At 39.2% G+C, this 19,293-nt stretch overlaps 1 protein-coding gene across 1 annotated transcript; it reads right to left on the reverse strand.

Moving 5' to 3' along the window:
* Window positions 1-743: 743 nt before the first annotated feature.
* On the reverse strand, window positions 744-18,065 carry LOC114568295 (synaptic vesicle glycoprotein 2A). The gene is made up of 13 exons (XM_028597826.1): window positions 17,933-18,065; window positions 12,753-13,505; window positions 11,951-12,131; window positions 10,909-11,060; window positions 9,528-9,661; window positions 9,246-9,335; window positions 8,511-8,618; window positions 7,512-7,600; window positions 7,251-7,415; window positions 6,974-7,107; window positions 4,428-4,634; window positions 4,176-4,335; window positions 744-1,870 (listed from the first exon to the last, which is right to left on the reverse strand). Exons 2-13 carry the CDS (start codon window positions 13,360-13,362, stop codon window positions 1,687-1,689), a joined length of 2,214 nt encoding a protein of 737 aa, XP_028453627.1. The 5' UTR covers window positions 13,363-13,505; window positions 17,933-18,065; the 3' UTR covers window positions 744-1,686.
* Between the last annotated feature and the right edge of the window lie 1,228 nt (window positions 18,066-19,293).

Genomic DNA, 19,293 nt, shown 5'->3' on the forward strand with positions numbered 1-19,293 from the left:
GATTTTTCTTCTGTTGGTCCCATTTGATTTGTGCTTATGAGAATAATTAAGTCACATCATGACTTTTAAGGGGCATTAACACAATTTTAAGAAAGAATACTGCATTGTTTGTTTGAGGCCAAACAGGAAAATACAAAACAACCAAATGACAATGATAAAAATAAATTATGTTGAGGTCAATTTAGTAGCTTTTTTTGCAGAGCTTTCATTCTCCATAAACACAAAGCAAACTGCTAAGAAACAGATGCTGTTGAAAGCTCTGCAGAAAGCTTTTTGTCAAACTTCACACTCAATCAAATGACTTGTGTTCACATTAAGGCTAATTAACACAGCTATGCATATCAGATGGAGCTGGAAATTATTTATTTTTAAATCAGAAATATCAGAAAACTATCCTGCATGTAGAATAATTTGTTGGAGTGGCGCTTAAAGATAATACCAGCTGTACTCGTGGCCTAAACATTTCACCACACCTGAGCTACTGCATGAGTTCTATTTGATATAAATTAATTGGGGACCAATGTTCCGTACATTCTGCTGTTGGATCTGTAAGTTATGGTCTACATGGCTGCACTGAATTGCATTAAATGGACGCTTTCTCTTGTCTCACGTAACAAAGACACACACATGCACACGCACACGCACACGCACACGACTAATTTAGGCAAATATTACACTATAGTATCTGCTCTGTATTTAGCACTTGACCAAAATCCGTCCCTCAGACGCCCCTGTGTTGCAAACATGACACCGCCACAGCTGTATGGTTCAACAACAGCAAGGGAAAAACATTAGTTTAACACTAAACACTGAGGAGCTGGATCCAACTTATCCCATTTACAACAGAGAATCCTGTGAAATGCATCTTCACCTGTCTGTGTTTTGAGGCTGTCAATAGAGGAGTAGACTGAATTTATGAAGGGACAAGGAAAATTACTTTTTTTGTTTCTGAATAAATCAAGCGTCACTGGAATGTTTTCATATTTTTTGGTAGAAACTGGTCTGACTCGGCAGTGGTCAAAGGTCATGTGCATTTTTTTTTAGAGAAAATATATTTACCATGAAATTGTGAGATCGTTTCAAAGAACAACATCATCAAAGCACAAGCATCAGCCTGGATGGATGGATGTGAAGTGAACTGTACAAGCAGCAAATGAAAAAGCAGCACTGAAAGCCAGTCACTGAGGCCGCAGACAGAAGAGAAAGAAAAACACTACAGTCATATTCAAAAACTGACAACATATATGGACTAAATCTTTTCATGTTCCCCTATAAATGGCTTTTTTTCTGTCTCGTCTCTTCATTTGACATCTCTGTCTTCTCAAATGTGTTTGATATTATCTATGGGCCAGTGAGAGAAAACTCCCAGGAATGATCATGTTATCCTTACTGCACACCACAATTTGTACTGCATCACCCTGTGGAGTGGAGTGTGTAGTTGTGTTATCATGACACAGGTATTTAATTCTACATCTGTGTGCTCTTCTCTTAATCGCTGTGGCTCTGTATAGACTTTGAATGATGCAATCCATATTTCAAAGGATTCTGGGCTTACAATGGGGATGGCAGTCAGCTCTGTTGGTGTGTGTGACGGGCAGCGCTGAAGCTCTCAGGGATGTTCGGGCTCATTAGTTGTCGAACACACACTCTGGCTGTGCTCTGCTGCCTACTGCTGGTCATTTTGTTTTACTGCAACACTAGGCCTCGTGTTTCAGGCAACTTGGTTGCAAGGAAACTACCTGCAGCGAGTGCGCCAGCGGCAAATAAGATGGGTACAGCCTTGGTGATTCCGACGAATGACTGGAAGATGCTGATGCCCAGGACGGCCGCCAGCTTACAGAGGGCATTCAGGAAGCCAAACGCTGTGGTCCTGAGGACAGGAAAAGAGGGAGAAACACAATCACAGTGAAGAAGTTTCAGCAACTGATACAAGATGAGGGTTTTTTACTGATCTTTAATCCTATTTTAGTGTGCCAGATTACTGTATACGGACATGCTTAGTTTTCTTCTACAACACCTTCTCTGAAGTAATTTGTAGTACAGATGAGTAAAAATATGAGGTGAATGTAAAAAACATAAAAATGTGTGAGCACAAAATTCTATATTCACAATAGTTTTTTGTACTTCTCATGATACTGCTAGTAGGATAGTAGTAGTAGTTTTTTTTTTTTTATTGTGTCATGTATACAAGTGCCCAGCCCACATGGACTTATGAGACACCAAAAGATAATGTTGCAGTGGTGAAAAAACATTTGTCCGACAAGAAATTAACTTCACTGCAACACTGCATTGCAAACAAATATTGTTGTTTTTTTTGCTTAGAAGGAAGACTCGAAACAGGGGGAAACAGCTAGCCTGGCTCTGTCCAAATGTAACAAAATCTGCCAATCAGCACCTCTAAAGCTCATGAATTAACACAAAAGCTTTAGCTCTATTTAAAAAAAACAACAACAGCAATGTCTGTATTTCCCAAAAAACTGAGGACAAAAAGGCAACACTCCAGAGGTCGAAAACAACAAAAGAATCACCTCATGTATTGATCCTTTTGGGTACATTTATTTGCAATCAATAGGCTCACAAATCTGCTGAAGCATGTTGTCATGGAGCCATCATCAGAGCATGTACGGTATGACAGCAGTGAGCTTTTCTTTTTTTAAAGGAGCAGTGTGTAGGATTTAGTGGCATCTAGCGGTGAAGTTACAGATTGCAACCAATTGAATACCCTTCAATCACCCCTTTCTTTCCAAGTGTGTAGTAGAACCTATGGTGGTCTTGTAACATCAAAATGTGAAAGGCCCTCTCTAGAGCCAGTGTTTGGTTTGTCCATTCTGGGCTTCTGTAGAAAACATGGCAATGCAACATGGCAGACTCAGTGGAAGTGGACCCATAGACAGTATATAATGGACCAATAGACCCCGTTGCTCTGGACGGAGACAGTGAAGGCTATTAGAAGCACTTTTCCGGTGATGGCCAGCTTTACTGCGCAGCCTCCAACTGAGAGAATGTGACGTGAGCAACGTGTCTGAAAGTTGTAAGTCTTCTGGTAGCTGTGCCAAGAGAAATCTCAATCATTCCCAATCTTACAGATACGGAGACTGTAGGTGTATGTAAGGAGATAACATGGGCACAGGCTAATTATTGATCACTAACATGCTAGTTAACATTAGTAATTAAACCTAAACATCTCTTGTAAGTCGAAACTGCCTGCGAGCTTCTCCTGTACTATACGGTAATTCCTCTACTATGCGACAGTAAGTCACTTGGTTATGACACAATCGTTAGCCTATTTTTACAAAAACGTCTGCTACGGAGCCATAACGTGAGGTACAAGGTAATGGAGCCTTTTATACATTGTTGTGTTTCTTTGGAACTAAACAACGGACAAATAGAGTCTTTAAACGCTTCAGATGTAAAGTTATTCGCAGTCAAGTGACGTAAAAAAAAAATGGCGGTCAGCGGAATGCTAACAGGAGGTGATGGCCAGTTAGCAACAACATGGCGCCATGATGGCTCGAGTTCTGAAGCGAAGCTTACCCCCTTGAGTGGACCCGCTCTCTATGTAGATATGAAGGGCTCATTCTAAGAAACACTACGGTTCTTCTTTTCAGGTGATTTTACACTAATGAAAACATAGTTTTAAATATTTTATTACATTTCTGCCAATATATCCCCCTAAATCCTACACACTTTAAGCAATAAATACTCATTAAAGTTAAATAACTTTTTACAGCTAATCCATATCAAGCAGAAATATGTGACTCAGAAGATTGACAGGAACAGTGTTTAGGCACGATACACCAATACCATCTGTCCACATCTGCTTGGGAAAATTATTGTCACAGTCAACAACCTGAACCTACAGCATCTAACTGACAGCGCTGTCTTCATCTAAAAGTAATTTGATTCATCGTGTTATCACCAATCAAGCAAAATAAGTACACCTGAACACCTGCAGGAAACAAAAGAAAAACCCCACAAACAAAAGAAAAGAAGAAATGACATACTGAAAAATGAATACATAGAAATAAAAAATTAAAAAATATTGTCAGGAAAACTAAGAATAACTAATAGAGCCCTATGTTGCATTTCCACCTTATGACTCCCCACAAGTTCACAATTCAGTAGAAAATCAACAATTTAAAAACCAAACCATGAGTTAGTGCATCTCATGTTACCTTTTATCAGAGGGGTAGAGCTCCACTGTTATCACATCCAGGGCATTCCACGAGGCAATGCTGATGCCACCAAACAGGCACAAGAGGGCGATCATCCCCGACTCACTGTTGCCGAACATCAGGAAGAAACAGCTGACACAAGATATGACACTGGATCCCGCTGACAAGAAAGAGAGAGGAATCAGAATAACATTAAGTCATATAGCCCCTATGTCCATTAGTGAATTATCTGCATTGATTAGATTAACCTACCCAGCATCCTTAAACGGCCAATTTTGTCCATTAATAGAGCAGACACGATGTTGCCAGGTAACACTGCCAACGTGCCAAGAAAGTTGACAAAGTATATCATGTAGGCATTGTTGAAGTCATCGCTGAAGTCGAGCATGCAGCCCTCCTTGTTGTGGAGGAACGTGCTGTTGACCAGTTTACAACTGACCATCCGGTATTTGAACAAATCTGATGAAAGAGAAAAAGGGAGAAAAAAGGAGAGAGGGAGGGAGGGAGGGAGAGGGAGAGGGAGAGGGAGAGGGAGAGGGAGAGAGAGAGAGAGAGAGAGAGAGAGAGAGAGAGAGAGAGAGGGGTGTTATTGGTCTGACATTTATGAATACCTGAAGAATTAATAAATAAAACTGTGCAATTACCACAAGGGATGGGTTTTTTAAATCACATTTCTGTCCCCCTAACTTTTACAGTTTCTTTTTCAAATGGAGGTTGTTCGGGCTGTATGCAGCCTGAGAGGAGGATTGGAGACACTCAGTGATGGAAAAACTCACTTTCACCTCCTCTGCATGTTTGCTGTGTACAATTAAATAATGTAATCTACGTTTATATTTACAGTTTATCTTCTCCTAAAAGACGCTAGAAAGTAAATATCAACCAAAGATTAGGACAGTGCTCTTCATAGCAAATATTTTAGTACAGATGTAACATAGTTTCTCTATCACTGCCACTTAACACGACTTTAGGTACATTTGCATAGAATTTAGACTTTTTATTTTATTTTTATACTTTCATTATTATGGAAAGCATGAAAAGCATTTTATTTTTGGGAGAACATCTGACTTCATTGTTTTCTCCCTGAAACCAAAGCACACACATAAGTTATCGGTTTCCCAAAAACATGGAAGGAGAGGATTGAATGATCTCTCAGCAGAAGAAACCAGAACATTTGCACAGCTACCACACAACCAATCCTCTGTCAGCGGCTGTTTTTAATCAAGATTCCTTTCAGGCAGAGATTAAACATAAGCACAACAGCATCCATCACTATGAACCTTTCAAAATAAATAACGGGTAAAAAATAGAAAAGGTTAGAAGAGGTTACAAGGCCTGTTACTTTATTCTCTGTTCATACTTTGTTGCCTGCAGTTGCACAAAAACTACATGGTTAGATTTTCTGATGACACTGCTTAAACTGCTTCCATACCAATAACCAATAACAGTTTTATGAAAGGGAGTCAGGCATTAAAATGATCATAAAATCTTAGATGTCCAAATGACATAAACATAAAAGAATGTATCGTTGGCTTTGGGGATGAGAAGATACTGCTGCTGTAAAAGCTGCTGAGGCGGTTACTGTGGAAGTGAAGATGTTGGGATTTAAGAAACAGCTTTCTCAGGGAGATTCTGACATGTTGATTGAAAGCACAAACAGAAATCAAAACCATACAGCAAATGCCCTGTATGCACCAAACCCCCACCTCCTTTTTTTGTGTATGTGTACAGTATTACACTAATATACAAAGCATTGGTCTACTGTAAAATTAGTTGTAGGCTATACTTGCTTAGTTAAAAGCTGACATTTAAGAACAAAAACATCTCAAGAACAACATCAAACATACAGAACAAAAGCACATTGAAGAGAAAAAATAAAGACAGAAAAATCAAGATGTTGAATCAAGTTGTGTCTAAGAAGAAGCTTTAGTTCTGATTATCCACTTAACACATTCTTAAATCTGTTTTTTCTTAATTATGAAGCATGTTTGGCAGCTAATCGCATCACTCGCTGTCAATAAGTCTGGCCGGGATTTGTTTATGTTGCTACAGTAACAGTTCTGCTGCAGAGTAACCCAGGGTTACCAGCAACAGAATGTTTCCATGGTTGCAATCCTGCTGAACATCTGTGTTTTATATGTTCTCTATTTTTACTTCAGGCTGCAATTAAACAACCTAAAATGCATATTTAATCTCAAATAATTTTTGCTTTTGCTGGGCAGCATGTGTAATAACAGTGTAGTGATTATTACAAAACTGTTTACTTACAGTTGTAATTGAAACTTGAGCTGAAATGATTAGTTGATGCTTTATATCACTTTACAGCTGCAATATTTTAACACTAACAATGTATCAAATGACTATACGTAATGTGAAAGGGTTCACTCACAAATAATTATCACCGGGCTATGCTGTTCCACTCATGTCTTTTCTCAGTTTTAATTTATTGAGAGAGGAAGATATTTCCCTCAGGAGGTGGTGGAGACCAAAACAGAGCTAAAAGGTAAGTAAATAATACACTAACATGTTCTGGAGGGCCAGAAATATGACTTCAAATAAATGTTAATATTGCTCTGTGTCTAATGCATGTGTACATACATTAATAAATGCAGATTTGAATTGAATTTCTTTGGGTTTTGGACATTTGTTGGGTCAAAACAAGAAGTTTTCACCTTGACCTCTAAGTGCTTTTAATAATCATGTTTATTTTTTATTGTTGACATTTAGACACTAAATGATGAAAAAATAAAACAATTGACTGATGCAATACTTAACACTGATGAATTACCGATCATATTTACCTGTGTTATAGAACAAACTTGCAATGAAGGTGCAGTTTCTGAATATGGTGTGTGTAGAGGTGATGTCCTCAAAGTAGCACTCCTCAAACACTGAGTCTTCAAACACCATGGACTTCATCTTCAAGTTGAGGAACCTAATAAACAGGTCACAGGTTTTCAGCAAAACGTTCTGTTCTGTGGTTTTATTATTGTTGATTTAATAGCGTTCAAATGTAAATCTTACTAATGACCAATCCACCTCTGTTTGACTAAAAACTGCAGCTCACAAAACACTTACTTGTCATTAAAATAGTGTCCTTCAAGATGAACTTGGTTTTCCAGGGTGAAGTTAAAAGTGATATGCTCCACGCGTTCCTTACTGAAGGTCTTTGTGCGTGATTCATATTCCTGCTTCTGGATGTACTTGATCATGTCTGGGAACCACACTGTCAGACCGTAATAGCTGCAAGGTTTCAGTAGAGTCAATACAGATGAAATAGGTATCAAAAGTTAACGTGAGTCACCACATAGCAAAGGTTTTTATGAGTCTTTAGTTTACCTGAAAGACATGGTAAACCAAACAGCCATGAGCATGAAAGTCGTCCGTTTATATTCTGGGCTAAAGCAGGCAACAATGTTATTCCGAATCTGCAACATGTGAAAAAGAAAACACATTTCTGATAAGATTCTTCTCAGTTAATTTGTCGGATCCAATTATGTTATTTTGACACACATTGCATTATGGTTTCACTTTAATCTGATGGTGATATTTCTGCGCGGTAACATGCAACTTGAATAAATAGGAGGTAAAAACTGAATGCAACATGACAGCAGCCAGCCTGGTTTTCCCAAAATGTCTGCCTTTCTAAGACCTGCATGCTTGGCATCTACACAAAACTACATTATTACATCTTCAGCATTAAAAGTAGAGACTTTTCTGTAGGCATTAAGAAGGTGGTGGTGCAGTAGCAGATTCAGATTCAGAAGAAAATGGAGGGTGCAGGCGTGGAGCACAGCGTAGGCTGAATGCATATTAAAATTAGGCACAAAGCTGGTCAAGTTTATGCCTGGAGCAACGTTGCTGCAACATTGTGCAACACAATCAAGAACACAAGAAAGCCAAATACAAATGTGTTAATTATGTAGTCACAGATGCAAACAAAGTATCACCAAATTCAATTTTAGGGGGAAGTCTGCATGTGGATATGGCTGAAAAAACTTCTAATAATTTGTTGATTTTCTGGTTTAATTCACTCATGTAATCAAACGCAGGTCAAGAAGGTAAAGAGGTATTTGCATCCTCTTTGCTATTCTCGGCTGCTACCCACACCTCCATCCACACTGTTCCTTTCCACTGATGCTAGCTCCACTGAGGCCTTTTACTCACAGCCACAAGCTGTAAAACGCCTCAGCCTCATACTATGGTACAATTACTGTAAGACTTTGTTTTTTAAGAGCAGTGATTTCAGACATGATCTCAGGGGTGTTTTATTACATGCTTTTAAAACTTGGTTACAGTTTTGGTTCAGAACTGCCATATCAAATCTCCTTCACTCACCTGTTGGGAGAGGCTCATAATCTTTAGCCTGTAGCGTTTCAGGACTGGAGTATCGGTGCCAGTGTCCACCAACTCATCCATCTGTTTCACCGTCTTAATAGTGGTGACCTTGGATGAAAGAGACGCAAGTCTTTCAGCCAGATGTCATTAAAATGAATTTGGATGGTAACATTTTTTTAGAGGAATGTCAGGCAGATAAGACAGTGAGAGGAAAAGGATTAGGCAAACAGAAAGCGTAACTATGTCAAATAACAATGGTACTTTTTATGAGTTGTTATTGTTGTTTAATTTAATTGTTGTAATGCTGCCACTAAAATGTAGACAGCAAATGTGGGAGCAGATGTTGTTTTGACCTTATCAATAAGAATTTTAATGATTTCAGAGTAAAATGAATATGCACCTGACTGTTTAGATTTTTATAAGTGAAAATCTACTTCGTCCTGTTTTCATTGCAACAAATAGCAGTTCATTTCTTGTTAATGTACCTGCTAGAATACACGTAAGTTGGAGAAGTCATACACCTGTGATCCCAGGGGAAAATTGTTCAAGCTGTGTCGACTAGAGACAAAGTTTTAATAACTGTGCAGCTTACACACAAATACGGCCAGTGACCTTTGTTGCATGTCATTCCCAATCTATCTCTCCCCTCCTTACCTGTCATCTCTCTGCTGTCGACTATCTAATGAAGGCATAAAGTTGATATACAGTATAACGACTCTTATGATAGATACTTACAGAAAACACCTTCTCTGGGTGTCCCTTTGCTCGCATATTAGTGTCGTGAACTTGCTTCAGAATCATCCAGCCTTCGTCATGTTTGCCATTCTGTTTGAAAGAAAAGTAAACCTCATACTTTGTATAACCTTTCTGTTTTTTGTATGCATTCATCTCCATTCATTTAAACATTCAGAAGAAGAAATGATCTTCATTCAAGATACTTCACATGTGTAATAATTCATACATGAGTAAAACCAGCCAATACTGTGAGAATATCTGTCAACAAGCACATCTGCTAACCTCTAAGTAGAAGCGTGGGCTCTCTGGCATGGCACTGAGGGAAGCGATGGCCGCCACAGAAGGAAATGCGCACACTAACACAAACACACGCCAGCTATGGAACTGATATGCCGAGCCCATCTGGAAACTCCATCCTAATAGACAAAAAAAAAAAAAAAAAAAAAAGAAATGAGCTCACACCTTACACTTTTTACAACAGATACAGTCAGACAATCAATTTTTATAAAGCTTAGGCAGAAATCTATTTAGTTTGATGTTACACTGTATCAACTATGTTCTTTTTTTTCGATAAGTCATAGGTCAGCCGCTGTGCAGTGTCTCTGGGATGATGCTTTCTAGCAGACAAGCTTAAAGGACAATTCCAGCGCAAAATGAACCTAGGGGTTAATAACATATGTTTACCAAGTTGACCGTCTGTCTGGGATATCTTTTTATGCTAATCAAATGTGTCTCTAGCTTGAAACAAGCTAGCGTTGAAGTGTGGTACTATCTTGTTAGTAGTGTAGAAATAACAATTTACCCTCTGCCCCGAAGGCTAGCGTTAGAAGCTAATCAGCGGTTTGCGGTATCTTGTTTCAAGCTAGAGACACATTCGATTTGCATGAAAACATATCCCAGAGAACGGTCGACTCTGTACACATATGTTATTAACCCCTAAGTTCATTTTGCGCCGGAATTGTCCTTTAAACCTGTATGATTTTATCAGCCGAAACTGAGGCTCAAAATTGTGTTTAACTTTGCTGCATCTAAATGTAAGAGTTAGATGAGTAGGTAGGTTGATACCACTCTCATCTTTGTCTGTTAAATATGAAGCTGCAATCAACAGCCGGATATCTTAGCTTAGCATAAAGACTTGAAACAGCTAGCCTGGCTCTGTACAAAGGTAACAAAATCTGGCTACCAGCACCTCTAAAGCTCACTAATTCACATGTTATATCTTGTTTGTTTAATAAGAACAAAAAACAAAGTGTAAAAACAACAATTCACCATTTTACAGGAGGTTATGCACCGGACTATTTCTAGGCTGCAGTGCTTAGAGCCAACAAATAAACAAATAAAATGTAATGTGTTATTTAGTTACCTTCACTTTTATCTGGTAGGTAGACAGCTGTTTCCCCCTTTTTCTAGTCTTTGTGCTAATCTAAATTAACTGGCTATAGCATTCTAATGGACAGATATGAGAGTAGTATCGATCTTCTCATGTAACTCTCGGCAAGAAGCAAATAAGTGTATTCCCCAAAATGTTGAACTATTGCTATTAACTTTTGCTATAAATCAAAGGAGGACGATCCGCTAGCTTGAATAATAGCAAAGGTAGCTAACCATAATCTCATAAATTCAGGGATATGGTCAGGAATATGGATATGGTGACTGTACTCACCATAATGTGGGATTATAGCCCAGGCCATGGCAGATGCGTATATTCCCCCAATCATCCAGAACATGCAGAGCCAACTGAGGTGCTCACCACGCTTCTCTTGGGACAGAAATTCAGAATAGTAGGAAAACACGATGGGAATTGAGCCACCAATCCTGCAAAGATCAGAAAACCAACTGAGTAACTGTTCCTTCGTTTAAGTTCAAGCACACAGAGTTTAGGTAGACGGATTATTTGCTTGCATGAGTCCATCACATTGGTGCAAAACTAACAAAAGCTCTGTGGAAACGTGATTGATTTGACTGCAAATGGGAATGATTACAGCATCTCAATTTGTCACTTCACTAAACCAGAGAAACTGCTGTTTTTAATGATGTAAAGACTTTACTGCTGGTGCAATTACTATATGTAATTGTGTTTAAATTGTTATGTAAGTTGTTAATTTTATTATGTTAATGTTAAAGCTGATTTTTGAGTTTAACTTTTTGACCCTGCTGGATTGTACTGGATTGTCATTCCCTGTAAACTAAAACATATCCAACCTTAAAGTGAAGCAACTGACAAATCAGATCAGAATAAGTGTCCCAGATTTAAATATATATATATATGTGTGTGTGTGTGTGTGTGTGTGTGTGTGTGTGTGTGTGTGTGTGTGTGTGTGTGTGTGTGTGTGTGTGTGTGTGTGCGTGTGTGTGTATAGTTTATTTCTTAAAGTACTGCTGTCTGAGCTCTTGTCCGACCGCTGCATGTGTTAACTCTCTTCGCAGTATTGCACACACTCACTTTATTGTCTCTTATGCTCCAATGCATAGTGGCACAATCTTACCTGCACTGCTGTCATAGTTCTTTAATATCTGTTTAATCTTTTTGCACTATTCCATTAGCACAAATTGAATACAGATTCTGTACTACACATTTTTTGTAGACTCTTTGTTGTATTTTGTATGTTTATATTTTGCGTATTTAATGCGTAACTCTATGTTGAGAATTTGTTGTCAATCAGCTTACCTGGTTAAATAAAAGTTAAATGAAAAATTCCATTTACCCAACACCTGAGAGGAGTCGGCAAAACAGAAAGGTGCTGTAGCCCTGGACGAAGGAGGAGAAGAAGGAGAAGACACTATTGATGGAGAGAGAGATGAGAAGAGACTGCCGACGGCCTATCCGGTCAGCCAGAGCCCCCCAGAGGAAAGCCCCAACCATCATCCCAAAATATACAATCAGACCTGTGGAGAGAGCAAAGAGAATGAAACTACTACAGCAACAAATGTAAGTCTGTCCTGTCTCTTCATTTCTGCTACACTTCTACTATAAGATTATGTTATGATCTTTTTTTCAAAAGATCAGGCATTATTCTTTATTTTTCTTATTGTCAACAAATTCCATGAAAACACCAAAACCAATGATGAGTTAGTTTGTCTCTCAGCTCCAAATTTAGTTGTCTACTGAAGACCTAAACCTTTAAAAACAGCTCCCAAATATATAGTTTCTTTTTTTTATGGCTATGTAAATTTCTTAAACAGCTGGGCACTGTAGTTTTTAGCAAACATTACTCAAACAGGAGTAAATAGTGTATTCGTTGGGGACTATTTTCAGCTGCAAATTATTACACATTTGGCAGCAGGACTGTGTACGTAGGATTCAGTAAAAGAGTTGTTATGTTCATGATAGTAAAAATGTGGATTCACAGCCAATTCTTGTTAGTAGATTGGTTTTGGAGATTTGTTGACAATAAGAAAAATGTAGACTAATAGACAACCTTATCATTAAAGCAAATTGAAATGCATTTTGACACAGCCAAACCAGAACCTGTTCAACATAAGGAGGAGACACTGTAAGAGTCTTACCTAGCATGCTTTTGTTAGGTTCAGACAGGCACATATCCTTCTCAGCGCTGGGCAGGACGAACCCGACCACGAAGATCTCCACACCGTCTGCCATGAGAGCCAGCCCCAGCACAAAGTACAGGCTCCACTGGAACTTCCCGTGACCACATTCTTGTAAAATGGTCTCGTACTGTTGAGCCAACTCTTCCTGGTCTTTCCTCCTCTCGGCCTCAGACACTCCGATATCTCTGAACTGCTGAGCGCCGGCCGTCACTGAGCCCGGACCCCCAGCCAGGCTGCCCTTGCCTGATTCAGCCCGGGGAATTCCTTGGTACTCACCCTCGTAGATCTCATCATCCTCATCATGACCCTCTGTGGAGTCACTGTGGCCGCCCTCATCGTCATTGGCCGCCTGGCTATCTCCACGGTAATAGCCTCCATCCTGGCTTACCTGAGTGGGGTAGTCATCATCATCATCCTCTTCAAACCGGTTGTAGGAGCGCTTGCTGTACTGATCACTCACGCGATCCGCTGAACGGCCGACCTTCTTAGATGCTTGCCGCTTGACTTCTTTGGCAATGTCTTTGGCGCCTTTTATGAAGGCAGTCCGGTTTTGGTAGCCGTCCTCCATTTTAAAAAGGTTCAGAAGATGCAAAAGTGGTCAAAGATTTAGAGGAGAAGCCACCTGAACCTTCAGTGTGTTCAGGATACACCTCACAGACTTAAATAGCAGTTAAGATCAGTCACTTGACTGACAACAGGCTCTTCTTATGTCTGGGGAGAAAATAAAAATATAAATGAACCAATCTTATATAATTTTCATTCAGGCATATAGTGGTATGTTTCATGGAAAGGCGCTTTGTTATCAAGAGAGACATTTGATAGGAGCTGCAAAAGCATCGGTGCGCATTTCTGGTGACTCATTACAATAAATGGGCCTACTGGAAACAGGGGCCCAAAGGGTCAGGGGGCTGTTGCAATGTAGTGACATTTCTTGCAAAAGTCAATCAAATGAGTACAAAGATAAAGTGACTACAAAGAGATGCTAAATGACTACAATGTGTCTACAAAGAGACTTAAAACCTCCATAGACACAAAATGACTGCAACAAGATGCAGAATGACCACAAAGAGAAAACTGCAGGAGATGTAAAACTACTACAAAATGACTACAAAGAGGTGCCAAGTGACTACAAGAAACACAGACGACTTTAACGATTAAAGAGACTCAAATGACTACAAAGGGTCATAAAACAACCACAAAGAGACATAAAAGGACAACAAGGAGATGTAAAACTACTATAAAGTGAATACAAAAAAATGTCTTGTTTGTAGGCGTTTAGTGTCTTTTGGTGTAGGAGGGTAGACTGGGTAAACCCAGTCCGATCTGCAGGCAATTTGATTTAGCCCTGCAGCTCAGGCTGGAAACCTGTACATTTTTCTATCCTGCTTCCGTTACAAATCCGCAGGGACCAATCACAAACTGGCTTATCCACCTGGCGCGGTATTGGCAGGTTTAACACGATGACGATAGAGAAGTGACGGCAAGCAGCTTTTTGTTTACATTCAACATGGCGGCCACCAAAGCGCAGCAACACGTTGATGCCGCTGTCGCTGCTGTTTTCAGAGGCAAGTTTTCTCTGAAAACAGAACAGAAACTTGCCCTGGAACAATTCCTACAAAAGAAGGATGTGTTTGCTTTACTACAGACCGGCTTTGGTAGCCTAATTTACCAGCTAAAGTACGTCACCCGGATCATTGGTCCGATTGGGTGAAGGATTATCCAATTGCGTACAGTCATTTGAACTATGCCCGTTGATCACGCCTCTTGTGCAGTAGAAAATACAGAGCAGACTCCCCAGACTAATGTTCAATCTTAAAAGATTGAGCTTGGTCTGGTGATAGCCAGACTAGTAGGAAGGGGGAGGTTCATGCCTATTACTATTCAGAGACATTTCTTTCTTTGAACTGATCATTCTTTTTTTCATTCAGCTAACTAAACCACCTAACCAGCCTATAGTGATGTGTTTCAAGACTACACCTGTTGCATTTCCATTATCTGCCCAGCATGTGTTTACTGCTGATGTGCCTGAGCAGTAATTGCAGGGCGAGACATTAAGGCTTAAATGGCAAGAGTGGTTTTTAATGGATGTTTCTTGGTGCAGAAGTTCATTGTGAAGAGCTAAAGTACGTGACAAAGACTCAAATAAAATGGGACTGACATGATGCTCCAAAGGATCCATGAAGGCCTTACAGATCACTGTTTATTGTGACATCCCACGACATATACTAACACCTGACCTCTCCATTATTTCTTTGCTTATTTTCTTCTGCTCACAAAATCCTGGACTAAAATGTGAGTTTTTGAAAAGTTGAAACGATAAAAAAAAAAATGCATTAACAATATTGAAGAAAACCAATAAAGTATACTTCATGGATTAATCAAATGAAGCCATAAAGGATCATTAATTCAAAAACTGAGAGGAGCTGTGTGCCAAAACAAATGAGGCTTGAAATTGAGAAAAAGAAGCTGTAAAACTGATGTCCATTTAAACTGTCTGCTGCAGTATCACATCCTCTTTTGAAATAAGAACATTTATAAGGCACTGACTCGTGTAGTTCACCCAGTAGATACCCACATCCATATGCTGTTGTATGTAAGACGCTGTGTGCCACGGGTTGCCTTGCAATAAAACAACATGTCACTTTGATTTTGCGCTGCAGTGAGACAACAGACACAGAATGAGAGACATCACTGCGACGCACACGTTGACCCGTTTCAAAATCAAGGTCTGACAGGTAACAATGGTCTGAGGTTTTAAATGTCTGCCAGGTATACAGCATATACAGGGCCAGAGACAGGGTTGACTAAATACTGAGGTCAGGCCATAAAAAGAAACCTGTGAAATTGTCTGGTATTAAATTTATTTCTCAATTCTTTCGTTTCAATTTTCTTTAAATTGTATCTCCCCCATGTGATGGTTTAATTGCTACTTCAAAGCCGTCTCCACACTCCCACGGTAAAATTATAATGGTGAAATAATAAATCATATATTTATTTTAATATTTGTGGACTAAAAACCGTCAAACATACAGTAAATATGATTAAGCTAAAAATGTTAGAATTGTCCATTAAAAACACACTATGTGCAATTACAGAATGACAAAACTTCTCTTTAGGTTGGTAAAATAAAATAAATAAAAGTATATAAAATACATGTCCTCAGTGGCAGCTACAGCCCTGAGTTATGCAGACTAGACGGCCAAAATCTATGCTAGCTGCTGTAAAAGGGGTACATTATAAAATGAGGTATGTTCAAAAAGACTATTTAACAGGTTGTTGTATAATGGTTTCATAATCAGCCTATACGCAAAATTAAATGGATGTACATGTTTATTTGCATAAAAAGCAGGGAAGTGAGATCCGATCACAAGTGGTCACTCAGGATGCATTTGGAGACACATTCTGCAGCCAGAACACACGTATAGGCTGTTCTGACCTGGTTTAAACGTCTGTCCTGAGTGATCGGTACTTAGAGCTGTTCATTTGGGATCAGATCACTCAGGATGGATGTTAAACTGGCACAACTGGCCAAGCACAACAGGCCCATAGTTATCTAAGATATATACAGTATACATGTACCAGCATCTGTATCCTCCTGGTCAAGGCACAATACACGTTTGGTTTGTTTTTGTTCAATTTAATTCAAACGTCATCTCCAGTCACACTGCCAGCATGATGAACAGATTTACTGGCACAGATCAAAGGAACCCCACAGGCCTGGTCAGCCAGGCTAAACTATAGACACTAACCTAATAATGCCTTGAACTCAAGCACTTACAGGCCTGTAATCACTGCTCCTTGTAAGCATGAGAACGAAGTCAGAGGTCTGACAGGCCTTTCTCACGGCAGAAATTTGGACTTGTCATGGTAGGAAAAAGCACAGGCGTTACTATTAATATTAACGATAAATGTATTATGTACACCTGTGTTCTTCCTACTGTTACAAATCTAAATCTCTGCTGTAAAAAAGGCCGACCTCTGACTTTGATGGATATATGGATGGATGGATAGATAGATAAATGGATAGATAGATAGATAGATAGATAGATAGATAGATAGATAGATAGATAGATAGATAGATAGATTGATAGATAGATAGATAGATATATTTTCCAAAACACAACTTATTGTAACCTATGCACTTTAATCCTTTAATTCCCATTTTGTATCTCTTTTTCACAAAGATACTAAAGTGTAAAGGCGAGCACCAGACAGACTCAAACAAAGGCTTTAAACGCACTTTTCTCATTTCGTCCCTGCTGTCAAGTTGACAGCATCTCGACAGCGCCTTGCAGCCTGTAACACACAGCTCTGTCAGTAATAAAGAGCAGGATGAGGATGAGGACGATGGATGTTTTTGCTCTCTGGTTTGAGCAACCCTTTTATAACCCTCTATATTTTCTCCCCTATTAAAAAATAAATAATCATCAGCATTAGTTTACCACTTCCTTTGGCCAAGCAAGGCAGATAGCCATCACATTACTAGCACGCACGCTTTTTAAAGTAGCTACTGAACGATTTCTATCAGAATGTGAAGTGTCGTGATGAATAATCTGGACATTTGAAGATAACATCGCATTTACGACAGCCACAGAAATAACACAAATCGTTATCCTAGTATGCTCTGACAGGCCTATTTATAAATGGGTTATAATATTTGTGCTGTCTTAAATGGTTATTTTTCAGCAGCAATTTCCTGAAAGGGGCAGCAAGAATGTGAATTCCGGAATCTGCTTTAATATGGGCAATATAAACCTCCACTACAGTCGTAGCTAATCATTGATGTTAAGAAGAAGAAAAATGGCCTTGTCGTTAACAGGCCAATTTACACAGCAGACAAATAATGCCGGATTAAAATATAAATCTGTCACTAATAGCAGCGTGCATCCTGACATCTGTGCTCATTTACAGGAATCACACTGCCAGCAGTTTGTCACGACTTGGATTAGATTATAGGCCAGCGACTCGATTCACAAAATCGATCTTAATTGCTGTGTAAAAAAAAAACGGTTGGAGAACACGCCCATCGTCTCTTCCTCACGATGTCTTAATGCAAAAATATATATACATATAAGACGCTATAAGACGACATCAGCCGCTATACAGTTAATTATTATTCTCGTTACATTCAAACTCACCTTTATCCCTGCGATGTGATCCCTCTTCAGCCCGGAGATGGTGGTGATGAGGATGAGGAGGAGGATGATGATGCCTACGAGTCTTTGCTGTGAACCGAGTGATGATGCTGTGCGGTTAGGAGGAGAGAAGCCCACGCCATCCACACACACTCAGTGATGTGCAGGGGTCCCCTCCCCCAATGCAAACCCTCACGAGCGCACGAACACATTAACGCCTTCATATCTGGAGGGGTTTGGCGCATATCTGCACACAATCTGCGCACCACTTTCCTCCACAATTGCCCCTTAAAGCTCGTGCAATTTACGTTTTTTTCAAATCTAATATTTTGTGCAAAACATGCTAGGAAACACTGAATCCATATTAAATACACACTATACTCTCGCACACATGCATCCGCGAGATATATATATATATATATATATATATATATATATATATCTATATATATATATATATATTTTACAGATAGTCTTTATACATGAATATCACATTGTGTGCACAGACACCACACACGTGCAAGTACACCTGACTCTTGTTGCCATGCCAACCCCTTGCCATGTTCTTGATCCCTTCTAGTGAGCATCAAGACCTGCTATGAAGAAACGTGAGCTTTCCAGACAGTGTGATGTCATCACACTGTGTCATTCAAATAAAATGCCCCCATCAATAGAATTCTAGTTGATTGTATTTGTTAACTAGGGCGAGCACGGTGTCAAATATATGGGATGGTCCTAGTCCTCGTCCTGATAGCCAGTGGTGGAAGTAGTAAAAGTAGTATGCACAATGTAAAACTACTCTTAAGCAACAGCCCTGCATTCATGTTACTAAGTTACTAAAAATGTACTTAAAATGAAAAAATCTCATGCAGAATGGCTCACTTCAAAGTGTTAAACATATGTTGAATTATTATTAGTGTAGTGTAAGTGTAACATTTCTATGTTGTATAAATTTAGGTGGACTACATCACTGCTTTATGTACCGTTGGGTACTCAAAATATAAAGACAACTACTGCCTACACGGCCATTACATTTGACACATATTCATCTTCTTCAGAGCATGACCGTTCTTCCCCATAACCGTTCCCTATAACCACCTTCGGACAAAAACTTCCACGTATACACAAGACAAAAGAAATGACCCATTTTCCAACAGCAGACATTTTGACTTGCGTAGTAATAATACTGCAGTAAAACCACAGGTGGAACCAAACAACATTACTGATGACTCCAATAAAGTGTCCCAATAAGAAATGCCAGTGAGTTTGCTGCCAGGGAAATTAGGCCTTAATGAAAAAGACATAAAAAACAACTAATATCAATGTTAATCACTCCTTTACTTTTCCTTCTGCGTGTGTCAAAA

The sequence above is a fragment of the Perca flavescens genome, chromosome 14 (genome assembly GCF_004354835.1).
Source record: "Perca flavescens isolate YP-PL-M2 chromosome 14, PFLA_1.0, whole genome shotgun sequence".
Lineage (NCBI taxonomy): Eukaryota > Metazoa > Chordata > Actinopteri > Perciformes > Percidae > Perca > Perca flavescens.

What these genes read in the sequence shown, in the direction of transcription:
- LOC114568295 (XM_028597826.1), bottom strand. Translation starts at nt 13,362, where the DNA reads ATGGAGGACGGCTACCAAAACCGGACTGCCTTCATAAAAGGCGCCAAA. An exon ending in GGCTATAATCCCACATTATG is followed by an intron (nt 9,662 to 10,908) that starts GTGAGTACAGTC and finishes TTTGTCTATTAG; the next exon opens with GATGGAGTTTCCAGATGGGC. An exon ending in CTCTACCCCTCTGATAAAAG is followed by an intron (nt 1,871 to 4,175) that starts GTAACATGAGAT and finishes TCCTGTCCTCAG; the next exon opens with GACCACAGCGTTTGGCTTCC.